This window comes from Antedon mediterranea, chromosome 10 (assembly GCF_964355755.1).
Source record: "Antedon mediterranea chromosome 10, ecAntMedi1.1, whole genome shotgun sequence".
NCBI classification, from domain to species: Eukaryota; Metazoa; Echinodermata; class Crinoidea; order Comatulida; family Antedonidae; genus Antedon; species Antedon mediterranea.
The window spans coordinates 6,056,978-6,069,724 of NC_092679.1; the positions used below are offsets into that span (position 1 = coordinate 6,056,978).

At 31.7% G+C, this 12,747-nt stretch overlaps 1 protein-coding gene and 2 long non-coding RNA genes across 4 annotated transcripts in view; 2 read left to right on the plus strand and 1 right to left on the minus strand.

Moving 5' to 3' along the window:
• Positions 1–12,747, plus strand: part of LOC140061076 (uncharacterized) — a 45,228-nt gene that overhangs the window by 16,063 nt on the left and 16,418 nt on the right. The window contains exon 3 of the mRNA XM_072107500.1: positions 8,750–9,089. Coding sequence (XP_071963601.1) covers positions 8,750–9,089 — 340 coding nt within the window. The remainder of the gene's footprint in view (positions 1–8,749; positions 9,090–12,747) is intronic.
• Positions 2,447–3,761, plus strand: LOC140060540 (uncharacterized). 2 transcript variants are annotated; one of them, XR_011847339.1, is made up of 3 exons: positions 2,447–2,752; positions 3,114–3,241; positions 3,400–3,761. It is a non-coding gene; the product is annotated as an uncharacterized lncRNA (long non-coding RNA). The 2 variants fall into 2 exon arrangements; XR_011847338.1 differs by having other exon boundaries at positions 3,432–3,761.
• On the minus strand, positions 3,238–4,782 carry LOC140060541 (uncharacterized). The gene is made up of 2 exons (XR_011847340.1): positions 4,444–4,782; positions 3,238–3,984 (listed from the first exon to the last, which is right to left on the minus strand). It is a non-coding gene; the product is annotated as an uncharacterized lncRNA (long non-coding RNA).

Below are 12,747 nucleotides of genomic sequence, written 5' to 3' on the forward strand. Positions count from 1 at the left end.
AATGACTTAACCGACCAATAAAATCAGTGGAAAATGTATGGGAATAATTAGTCATACGTAAGCAAAATGAAATTGGCTCACTGCCAATATTCGTTTGTGACGCGATGTAATTTATTATTCTAAGACACAGAGATATAGAAAATTATAATTAGAAATACAGACGGATTGAACAATATATGTTATAAAAAGTCTATAAAAATTATTTTACTGTATCATCAGAGTATTAGAATATAGTACTGTATAAACAAACATTGCCAAATTTTAAGAATTTAAAAATTACTTTTTAATATTTATTTATAAACATTTTATGCTAATGACTTGCACTGATGAAGGGCTAGTGTTGCCTGAAAGCTCTGAAAATGTTTCTGGCTGATGGTTTTAATTTAGTTTTTGGCTTATTTTTTTGGATCCTTATTGACATCCAGCCACCGATGACCACAGCACTGTCATTTTTTCAGTGCTTATGTTATTTTGTATCTCCATTGAGATCCAGCCACTGATGCCCACAGCATTTTCATTTTTTCAGTAATTTTCTTTTTTCAGTAAAATTCCTGTGGTTTTGAAGGATGCACCTTTGTGCTAAGTGTGCCACCGATCTAAAGGTGTAATTCCAAATAAATAAATAAATAAATAAATACAGTATAAACTAAACATCTTACATCAAAATATGTTTATTATCATACATTCTAACTATCAATCTATAATTTCCTGTATATTTTCATCTTTTAAAAAAATATCTAAACATTTTTATGATAAATTTGATGAAAAACGGTCTGAAGATGAAATTCATTAAATTTGCTTCGGAATTTATCTGAGGGCGTGCTTTTAGTAGAATTTCTGTCTTTGATTTGAAACAAATTTAGAGAATGCTTTTTTGGACAGTTTTGTAAATAAATAAATTTAGATCAATTTTATTCACAAAATTCCTGCGGTTTTGAAATTATAAAAAGAACGTCACAGGATACAATTGCTTTATAGAAAAAGAGTATAATTTTTAGAAACTTTTAGTTGTTGGATAAATAATGAGCTTTACTCACTGTTTACATTGTTTACTGAAGTGTGACCAGAATGACAAAGCTATAATGGTATAATGAATGGAAGGCTGAACAATCTCCCGCCAGCCTCTCAAACACAACCTCTGATTGGTTGATATCAATGGTCATAGAAAGGCGTGTATTAAAGGTGGTCTTTGAGCACATTTTATCTACCCAGTCAAGCGTGAAATGAGAAGGGTGCTTTGGGCCTGTATGTAGTGTATTTAGTCATTGGATTAAGCCATCACTGCCAAGTGTACTTATACATAATACGGCCTTTCCCCTTTTTGGAACATGTCTTCCCCTGGGTCTATGTTACACCATAATCAACACTTCAACCAATTGGACAGAAGTCCCACTACTGACTATGGTAAGTCATTTTTCTAACATGGTTGTTGAACCAAATCTCCCTGTCTCTTCATTATTTTGTTTATATTGAAGTGTACTGCTGCAGCTGCTATATAAATAAGACAATTTAGTTTATTTTTATATTAGGGATAAAATGATGTAGTTATTGTAGCTTGATGTGTTTTCATACAACACAGAGGAGTTGTATGCAGGGAGTTGTAAAATAACAACTCCCTCACTCTATTATGACTTGGACTGTTTGGTATGCGAGTGTTTAGATCATAGATCACACCCTTGAGTGATTTATTGGGTTAACCATGGAGGTATAAAATTAGATCTATGGGTTAAATACCTACCTTAACTTGTGTTCAATTATCCCATGTTTTAAAAGCTATTTTTTCCTAGAATGTACAGTTCTGTTCAGATTCTTCAACTTCAGTTCACCAATTATTTTGTCTTATAGCAATAATGTATTTATAAAACAAAGACAAAACCATTTATCTTTCTTGATTCGGGTAACAATAATCAAATAAGAAATGGGTACCAGTATACGTCAGAAATAACCTGGAAAACTATTAACACGTCATCATTTTTAGGACATTCATACAAACACTTACAGAAACTGTGCCATAATGTAAGCTCCAAATGATATGATTTAAATTCAATTTCAAATTCTTTATCTGAATTGAAGTACCGAAGTAATAAGTTTCCCCACTGTTTTTAATATATAAAATTCATTCATCGCTTTTAGTCCGTTGTTCATTAGACAAAAGACAAATGGCACATGTGTTTAGTTGATTAATTAAACCATGTTTAATAATCCAAACCAACGATTGGTCCATCACTGGCAGGATATGCAGATTAAATGCAGAGTAAATTGGCGGGTAACTTTTTTTTTTGGATTATTAATATTTTGGAAAAATCTCAAGGTACTGTATTATAAACAGTAAATTGCAAATTGAACAATAACCTTATTTTTAAAGATGTATTGTCCCCCTAAAAATGAAAAATAAAGATTAAAAAAATCTAATTTTGAATAGACTGTTTTGTAGTTAACATAAAGTTATTCACTTCCACCGAAAAAAAATCCGAAAAAAATATTGATTTCGCTTATAAAAAAATCAAAATAAGTTTACCATTTTTTCGAACTCATCGGCTCAGAAATTAGGCCGGTAGAGCTAACTCATACATATGCATGATATGTTAATGAGCATCCACACAGCAGAGATCTGATCTAACAATGGACGATGCACGTTGTATGTACACAACAACACCACCAGAGATCGACGCGACTCGACTGTGGGTTTCCCTGGCATGATCGTATAAATATGTAAAGTTTTTTTTTTTAAAGCTGAGCTGTTAATGTGTCGGTAAGTAGGCCTAGACGGTTATTTTAAATATAATAATATATATAACGCAATAATAACAGGAAGGTAAATTAATTAACTTAGCCTGGGATTTTTTCAGTTCAGGGCTAGCCTAGGCTAGAATAATTAATACATGCTGCTGCATATTATTAGGCTAGTAGCAAGCACACTGTGACAATCGGGTCCCTGCAGAAGATGCCCAGCTAGGCCCTATACATTGTACTCTTCATAGACTGGCCTAGGCTATATGCCATCAATCTTAACTACATTCCGAAAATACAGCCAGCTTGCTGTACCATATATATTTACAGTTGAAGTTTGTTTAACTAATTTTTATGATAAAAATAAAACAAACATTTTTCAGGGAAAATGGTTGCAATACAAGCCTGAAATTGAGAACCTTCCAGCAGCACAGACAGTACAAACAAGTAGACAGAGGGGAAAAGCCAGCTTAGCCATTTTACAACACAAACAAATGTTCTCTGTACTGTAGTAAGTCAAATATTTATTTTCTCTTTTTATAAGTTATAACATTATAAGTAATGTGTTTTAATTACCATAGAAAGGTAGTATACTTATTTGACTATGTCAAAGTAAGCAATTTCACTAGCCCAATTTTGCACTAAATATGCATGATCTATTTTTTCCAGATTTTCATACTTTGCTTTTACTTTTTTTAAAGACGTTGAGCTGATGAAGACTGGAACAGAGGTCACCCAAAGACAACAATGATAGACTCGGTATTGGAATATGATTGGATATTGCAGGAAAAATATTTCTGACTCTCCTGCTGCATTCGGCCAATATGTTCTTGTCCAGCTTGTAAAATATTGTATAATTTTTTTTGTATTATATGTACAGTATATTATTTTGTAAACATAACATTCAATAAATAAAAAAAAACTACTACAACAGTACACAGGATAAATTCTTCAAATTTACTTACACTTCATAATTTTACTGTAAATATTACAGTGCAAAAGGAGTTAATAAAATATATATATACAGTATATCTTATTGAATTCCTGTATTGTTTTTTGTGTCAATTTGTCTACTAATTATCAATGTGTTGATTGTGGCAGTAATTACGACAGCTATATAGTCTTCTAAGATCGCTCACATCCATTACAAAGTGTCATTTTAATAGTAAGAAACGTTTCAATAAATTGTGAATGTTGCCACTGTACGATACATTTTGTTTCTCACTACTTGCTCTTATTGTTCAATCAATCAACCTAAAAAAAAAAAAAATTTGTGTCAAAATATCTGCATAAAATGTTTATTTGCGGAATGTTAATTTGAACCTATTGCATTTGATACAGAAAATATTTTTAAAATATTGCATCAGTAAAACATCCAAAACAATATTTAGATTTTCTTTTTTTTTAATTTTCACTGCCGAATAGATAGTTGAAATCAACCAATAAACCAATTCATCATGATAGAAACAAAAATACATCCCTTCTGGTGGTGGTCTACTGTAGCCCTAGCTAGCAGTGTACTGCCTAGGCCTACTACACTCTACTTCTAGAGACAGAAGTAGGCAGCAGTTAGGCTACTCGAGACTGTCAGTGCTAATAGTAGTAGTAGACTAGTAGTACAGTAGCAGCAAATTCGGGCCTAGGCCTAGCTAGGCCTCTCCTGTTAGCGAAACAAAAACTCCTCAAATGAATAAGATTCAACATCAAAGTTACCAACTGTAATTCTAACTTAGCATTCTGCTAGCTGTAGTTTTCTTCAAGCAAGATTCGTCTCGCATCACCACTCGACTCTCTCGCACGCATGCATTGCATGCTATCGTTGTTGGCTGTTGATTTGGAAAGCATCATCATCCACACGATGTATCCATACAATATGAATATTTATGAGCTAACTCAGGTCAAGGGTTAAATTAAACCGGAACACATTTGTCTTCCAGACAAATAGCTTCCGGTTGGTTAATTTTTGCATTAAATTGCGATTTTCCCGTGTAAAAAATTATTTTTTTCAATCCAAATTGAGGTCAAAGTGAATAACTTTTATGTGCAATTAAAATGGCCTATTCAACAAAAATATTGAAAATTTTTTTTTTTTCAGGGGGACAATACATCTTTAATTTAAAGCCCCAGACAAAAAAAAAAAAATATTCTAAAGTTATACAGTACTTCGTATTAAAAACAATCATAGAGTGTCACAGTGTGACGTCACAACGATAGAGGGCGCTGCATGGTTGCAAGCCAACCAAAAAATGCGTTCAGCGCTACTATGTTCATAAACAGTAAAGATCTGTATTTCTATCAAATTATGTATCTTAGCTTGTTGTTTTTAACTGTAGTTGAAGAATTAATAGATTATTAAAAACAAATAGTGATCTGTTGAAATTTTAGTTTGTTTTTATTGAGAATTATTATATTTTAAAATTACTACTTCAATAAAGCCTATTCCAAACCATTGGTGACTTTGGAGTCACTCACTCACTCCGAACGCATTTTGGTTGCGCCAGCAACCACGCAGCGCCACCTACTGTCGTGACGTCAGCACCGCGATACTCTTTACTGTATATAGTTAATAATACCTTAAAATGTATGATACTATAAGTAGTCCAAACAAATTCTGTACTCTCACATGTTACATAAGATACTTCTCATTTCTCCTTCAATGTTTTTTTGAAAAATTAATTATTTAATATGATTATCATTAATTATGGTCACTCACATCTGTTCAAATGTATACCCACTTGTCAATGCCTACACAAGGACTTCACCTATTATGTAAATGAAAATAATAGAGTCCACTACTAATTAAAAATTATAATTATTTACTACATCATTAGCAGTTCCATGTTGTTTTAACTGGTGATATCCATAATTATTAATTAACATATTTAATTGTCATTATATAAAATGAACTTGAAAATTGGATATTGAAATGAATGAAGGTTTAGTACCGGTACCATTATTTAACATAGTTCGGAAATAACAAATTAAGTTGTAAAAGTTACCTTGATAAATCAGCCCACATAGTTTGATTTTTACAGGTACTGTGGTACATTGTTGTACTGTTACCAGTATAAAATGACTTATTTCAAGATTGAACATCAGTATTATGGTGTGTAAAACAAGTGCTAAACCAATCTACCTTTAATGTTGAAATAAATTCATCTGGTTTCTGATTGTTGAGAATTTTTCTTTGGTGTTTCACCAAAAATTTTTCCTGGAAAATTCTCAAAAAACCACATTATAATTGCAATAGTATACTTTAATTTGAAACCTTTATGTGATATATTAATAAATTAACACCTTTGAAAATGAATGTCATTTCAACATGTTACCACTCACTAATGACCTTAGCAACCCACACATTCATGTAACATATGGTACTTTGTGATAGTATACAACTGGAGGCCTATTGTAAAGCTTGAACATATAGGCCTACAGTTTAACACTCACATGGGTGTTATGGTCTGGTCATACTGTATTTAAGAACCATGTTTTTCCACATATTTTTCCAACATCTATATTGAAAAACACATTTTTAATTGGCTTTCCTAAGTAATTTAATTCAATGTTCTATTTTATAGCAACAAACAAAGAATATTTATGAAAAGAAAGTATATTGATTCTGATATTTTTTTAAAATGCAATGAACAATTGAATAGAAATAAAATTAATAAAATGAAATGTTATCTTTATGTAAGTTTAATATCAATAATAGATTACTTTTAGGGGACATTTTATATTATAATGTCAAAATTATCAAGTAAAATGCAGAAAAATAGTTTTATATTAGAGACAAAGTCTGAACAATCGTTGCGTTTTACACAATTGATAAGGAAGTATTATACTGTATATTATTATATATTATATTATGTATTCTGTACATAACAATAGTTTAAAAAACTAAGCTTATACTCCAATAGTTGGTACTATAGTAGTAGACAACAATATAATATTTTATCTAAATATGTAAGTTTAAATAGTAAAAGAATCTTTTTATATAATATCAAAAAGGTTAAATGGATAATCCTACTATGGAATGTACAAGATAATCCTGTGAAATCGTGCAGTTTGACTGCAAAATCCATTTATGATAATTATTCTACTTATAATAATCTGAGTTAATATTTAAAGAATGAATGAAATATCTGTAGGAGTAGTACTGTATACTGTACAGTGCTGTAATAGAATACACTTCTTATTCTACAGATTCAATATACCACCGTAGGATGACTAAGTTACATATGATAAAATTGGTTTATATATCGTTTGGAAGGTGGGCCCCCTTCATTGTGGCACATTCCTATTCAACTTCAACTTCAACTTTATTTTCCAAATAATATTTTGTTTTACAATGATAAATAATATTACATTTTAAAACATAAGGAAGGAGCTAGAAAATAGTGTAAACACTAATCAAGTCCAGCCCCTCTTACATAAATTATACTAAATTTTTACAACTATGGGCAATAATAACACAGGCCTAAAAATAAAAACTTAATAAGTTAAAACAATCCCATTTATATATTTTAAAATTTAAATATTACTGCACTTTTTCATAAATAAAATAAATAATTATATTCAGGAGAGCAAACTACAATAACGCTACAGCCAACCTTTATTCAGAAGCAAGAGGACACCAGTAAGGGGACATTTGTGTGTCACAAAGGTGTCTCTTAGCGGTTATATTACATTTACAGTGTACATTATCAGCTATCTGTACCAGGCAATTTAAATATATTGTGATTGTTTTACTGTTTGAACTTCAGCCAGTCTGGAAACTTATCTTTACATTGTCTTTGTTCAAATCAACCTGTAATCTAAATATTTCATAATATATTTCAAATGATCAACATCCTCAATAGCTTGTGTCATTTCAAGAGGTTTATGATGACATTATCGTCATGGTAATGACCTACTGTAGTAATGACCTGCTAATAGACATTGTCCCATGGTGGAGGTGTCATTACCTTTGATACCATATGGTCGTTGAACGTCATAAATATGTATTCAACGTTTATTTGATGTCTGTCGTCAGATACCCTATTGCATAATATTAAGGACAAGTGGAATGGTTTTTAAATGAAACAATACAATATTTGGTAGTTAAAATACAATACTAATAAGTTAGTTTATATTTATAATTTATATTTTAGAAACCTGTTATCCTAATTCAAATATACAGATTGTATTACGATTATCATATAATACATATTTGTTGTATGTAATTGTATGAATTATGAGGAGACGATGATATGATGAATATTCAATGTGTTATTTTGTACATACGTCACAAGTCACAATTATTATTAAACAATAATTATGTTTACATAATTATCAACTTAAAATACTAAAACAGAAAATGTTCTACATATCATTATGGAATATTAATTATAATACAATGTTAATAATAAGTTACACTCATTAACTTGTCGCAACTTATTTTATAGGATTTAATTTTTATGTTAATTATTTACTAAAACATACGTTTATCTTGCTAATTGCTATTTTAGTTCGTACTTTAATGAATAAATTACAGACTTACATTAGTTAATGATGCGTGACAGTTTTGTCATAAGATATAGTACAATGGCCTATACCTTCTATTAAATTCTATTACGTTATAGTATACTTGATCACAGTGCATGAATTTAGTTAAACCCTATTTGTATACTGTACTTTGACTCTTATCCAAAAACTACTAAACTGGCACAATGGTACAGAAGGAGTCTGGACTGAAGGGCATAAGTTCAGACAGTCGCCAGCTAGTTTATCCTTACTTTCAATCTCATTACTTTCTTTCTCCATCCTTTAAATGGCAATAATGTGCATAAAAGTAACATTTACATGAAAAAAAAAGAGTACAGCCATCAAGCTAGTGTGTAGAACAGCTCTATGTGGCTCCCATGGACATACTGTAATAGGGTGTAATTCTACAATACGGGCATTTTTTTTATTCTTACACATAATAAAATAGTTATCATCGATGCACAACTAATATATTTTTCTTGTTCGTTTTTTACAGCACCACTACCAACTTATTTACCACCACCAATATATGGCAATAAACCACATGACAACAAGCTCCACGACCCAAACCACCACTATGAAGAACTACCCAGCCCCGCCATGGTTGAAACAATGATAGCTTCAAACAACGGACCTGTAAGACCACCAAGCAGTGCCCCAACAGAGACATACGATGATGCTCGTGACAGCGGATGCTCACAGTTCTCGCAACCGGAAGCTGATCAGCAGATGATGCAACTCGACAGACTTGATTCAGGTTTTTCAAGTTTTACCGGAACAAGACTACCACTGACGCAGCAACAGCTAAAACCAAGCGTAAAACAGATGAATCCAAGGTATGGTGTAGCCACACAATTTATTGATTTTATACTAATTTAATGTAAACCCACTGTCTGTTCTTCCTAAAATTGGCGAGTAAAACATTCCTCATTGGGCAACTTCAATCTTACAAAAAAGTAAATAAGGTACAGTAAGGCAAATGTATTAGTTGTAATACTGTATGGGAATTTGAGAAAACAGAGGATTCAGTAGAATATTAGTATTGAATATAATAACAATACAGTACCTAAAGAAATTGTTATTGGTATAGAAATATATTACCATTTTTTTCGAAAGACATTTCTTTTTTTTAAAGTCTGTTTAATTTCATAAAATATTTAGTAATTAAAAGAAATGTTCTTTTTTTATTATTATTTTGTTTGAAAGAAATAAATGTTAAATTGAATTGAATATATCTATGTATACAAACACACAGAAGAGAATGATAACATCTTGTATAAGGCTGTGAAAGATTCAACTGGCTCGAAACCGAAGAATAGATGAGTTTATGTCTTGTCCTTCACCGCATATATGGAGTTTCGATTCAACAGTATAATATTCCAAATTTATGATACTTTAGTAGTTTCATATTAATATTGCTTCCTATTGCCCAGGGCCACTTTCTTGTCTCTTGTGTGTTCTGACCCATTAAGATTAACCAATTATGAGTGGTCAAGGCTGATTGACTGGTCAAGAAACGTTTCCTCCGTGCAATTAAGTACAGTACCCTGGCATATGTCTGATATAAATAACAGAAAATCAAAATATTGTTAAAAATTTATATTTCATTTTTTGCCACTTCTATCAATTCTCCTTACATTACATGGCAGTAATACAAACAAAATGATATAATACAGTTTCAAAAATATAATATAATATACGGCATGAGGATGGTACTGTACACTAACGTGGCAAAAAAAATTCATATTTAATTTCTTTGACTAATCTTGACGCATCTTGAATGACTCAGACCACAGTATAGGTATTAAGTGTAATGTTCTTAGTCACTGTGACAAGAATTTCAGTGTTTTGAACTGCACTGTTATATGGGTCAAAAGGCTGTGCTTTTATGGTTTGATCATATTATCTTTCAGCATTAAATTAATATATCTCTAAACAAACTTTTTTTTCACACTGCTGCTCTAGCCCGCTACGTCACATGAGATAACTCATTCATTAGATGAAATCAAGCAGCAGTATAGTACTACATTTTGACATTTTTGTTAAAATGGAAACTCGACTATAATTTATAGGTACCACCTGTTGAATCCAAAAAACTGCTGGGAAAAAAGTCTAATGACAAATCCCAAAGCATTTCTGGTATTTATGAGTCCCATGATATTACTATAATTCACTGTCAGATAATCATTGAATTATTATCAAAACAGTCCATTGAAGTTTTTGTTTGTAATAGGATACTTGAAGTATCTAGGCTTGATGAAGTGACCCCCAGACTTGACCTTAGCAATAACAATAAGCGAGCAGCGTTTTTTGTAAGAAATATTCTTGTTCAAAGTTGAATTTACATAATTTTGCACGCACTTTGAAACAAGTGAGCATGTCTGTTTTTTGCCTCAAATAGCTACACAGTCTGGTGCCACATTAAAACAAAAAATACTCGCACCTGCAGCTATTTGGATACTGTACAGTTTATCCATGGAGGTAAAAATAAATAATTTGTTACCTCCATGGTTTATCTGATTATTGAAGGGAAAGGCTGCCTTATTGATGCTATAGCCACTAGCCTCAACAGCTATTATAGTGTGGCTATCTGGTCTCTCCAGGAGACTTGAAAATATTGTATAAATAAAGTTCCTTTCCATCAACCCCTTGGACCTTTTCTAAACTTCCTATACAAAAACATCTAAATTATTTAAAGAATTTGTAGGTTTCTCAAGAATGTAGGCCAATGTCCATTTAATCCTTTCTCAAATAATTAAGAACTTCTTAACTATTGTTTATACTGCTATTTTAGGTTTCTTTGAAGTTCAAGTTCGTTAAAACAAAACAAAACATTCATACTGATTGAAGGCCATTTTTACTACAAATATCCTTGCTGCTAAAACTCCCAACAGCAGGCCATTGAAGGAGTGGTCAGCTAATCCTTGACCACTTCCCATATCAGACATCTAATGTTTGCTTTTAAAATTCAAGCCAGTCTTGAGAAGTTTATTATTGGTTTATGCTGAAATTAAATACTGTATTCTTTTGTTATTATTTTAATTATCTTGAAGGATAATTTGTATCATTAAATTAAGTCTTCAAGTAAAAATAGTACTGTTTAATTTTCCAATTAAACACTTCCTTAAAAAAATTAGACACCATGCCTGTAATCAATAAAGTACAAGGTTCACGATTGGTCAAAACCTGTTTAAAGCACTAGGTATGTGATTGGTCAAAAGCACTTATTTAAAGGTCATGAAATACTACATTTAGGACACTGCCTTGCTTATTTCTTACTACTGTACATAGTAATTGTAAACTCTTAATTTTTACCAACTTACTGTACTACTGTATAATACGTTTTCCATGATTTTGTTTCCCGGTTTAAAAATAAAAAAATTCATTTTAATCAATAATGTTGTAGGAAATGTAGATCTTAGTTGTTCAACATTTTTCTTATTTACTGACATTACCAAAACAAAATTTTGGTAATTGAAAGTTCATAGTTTGCAAGACATTGTTCTTCTACCGCCGGTGAAGAATGGCTAAAATGGCGATTACTGTATAATTTTTTGTTTTATCTTTATACTGGGTGACCTCTTCAGTCAAAGACTGATCTCCCAGAGGGCCCAGTTGGTGATCAGTGGCTGTGATGTACTAATACTGTTGTACTAATACACCGGGGTAACCCCCTACTCGTCTCGAAAGATGTACTAGGTTCTTTAAAGTGCACACGAGCAAGTTGTGTACACTGGACCTACGGTTTATAGTCCTTATCCGAGAAGACTTGTTCTACCACCAGAACCATGGAGTGAGTGAGCCTCGAACCCCTGCCGATGTTATGGCTACGTGATTATGGTTCCACTGTCTTAACCGCTCGGCCACTCACTCACTCAATTATTACCTGAATTGTTTATGAGGACTTCGGACAGGGTCCGCTGCTTTTAGCCATGCATACACTAATTGTATATCTTTTAAGTAGTTATATAAATTGAGTACAACGTCATAGTTGACTGAACATGGTTCATTGTACCTTATACTTATTCGCATGTGATACAATACTTTGTATTTATTTAGATCACACACCCACTAAAATATCAAGACCTAGTACATTCTTTCCCATTCATTTGATGTCTCCAGCTATGAGATGATGCAGCAATTAGTATTGTAGAATACTTACAAAATATTTACAACCCTGGAAAATGCATAATCACCAATGATGGTTCATTATACTGTAGGCCTTTTACCGACATTTCAAACAATGTGTCTGGCTTTCTGATTTTAACACACCCTCTGAATTCATTACAGTACCATTCATTTGATGTTTCTAACTATGAAACAGATCTTTTGTACAATAGGCCTACAGAATGACAGTAATCAGTACAATGATGGTTTAATTGTATTATTAACAAAGGTTTCAAACAAGGTTTATTTAAATAACAAACCCTCCAAAATGTTAAAAGCTAGGCACATTCTTTACCATTCATCTGATATCTCCAGCTATGATCCAGA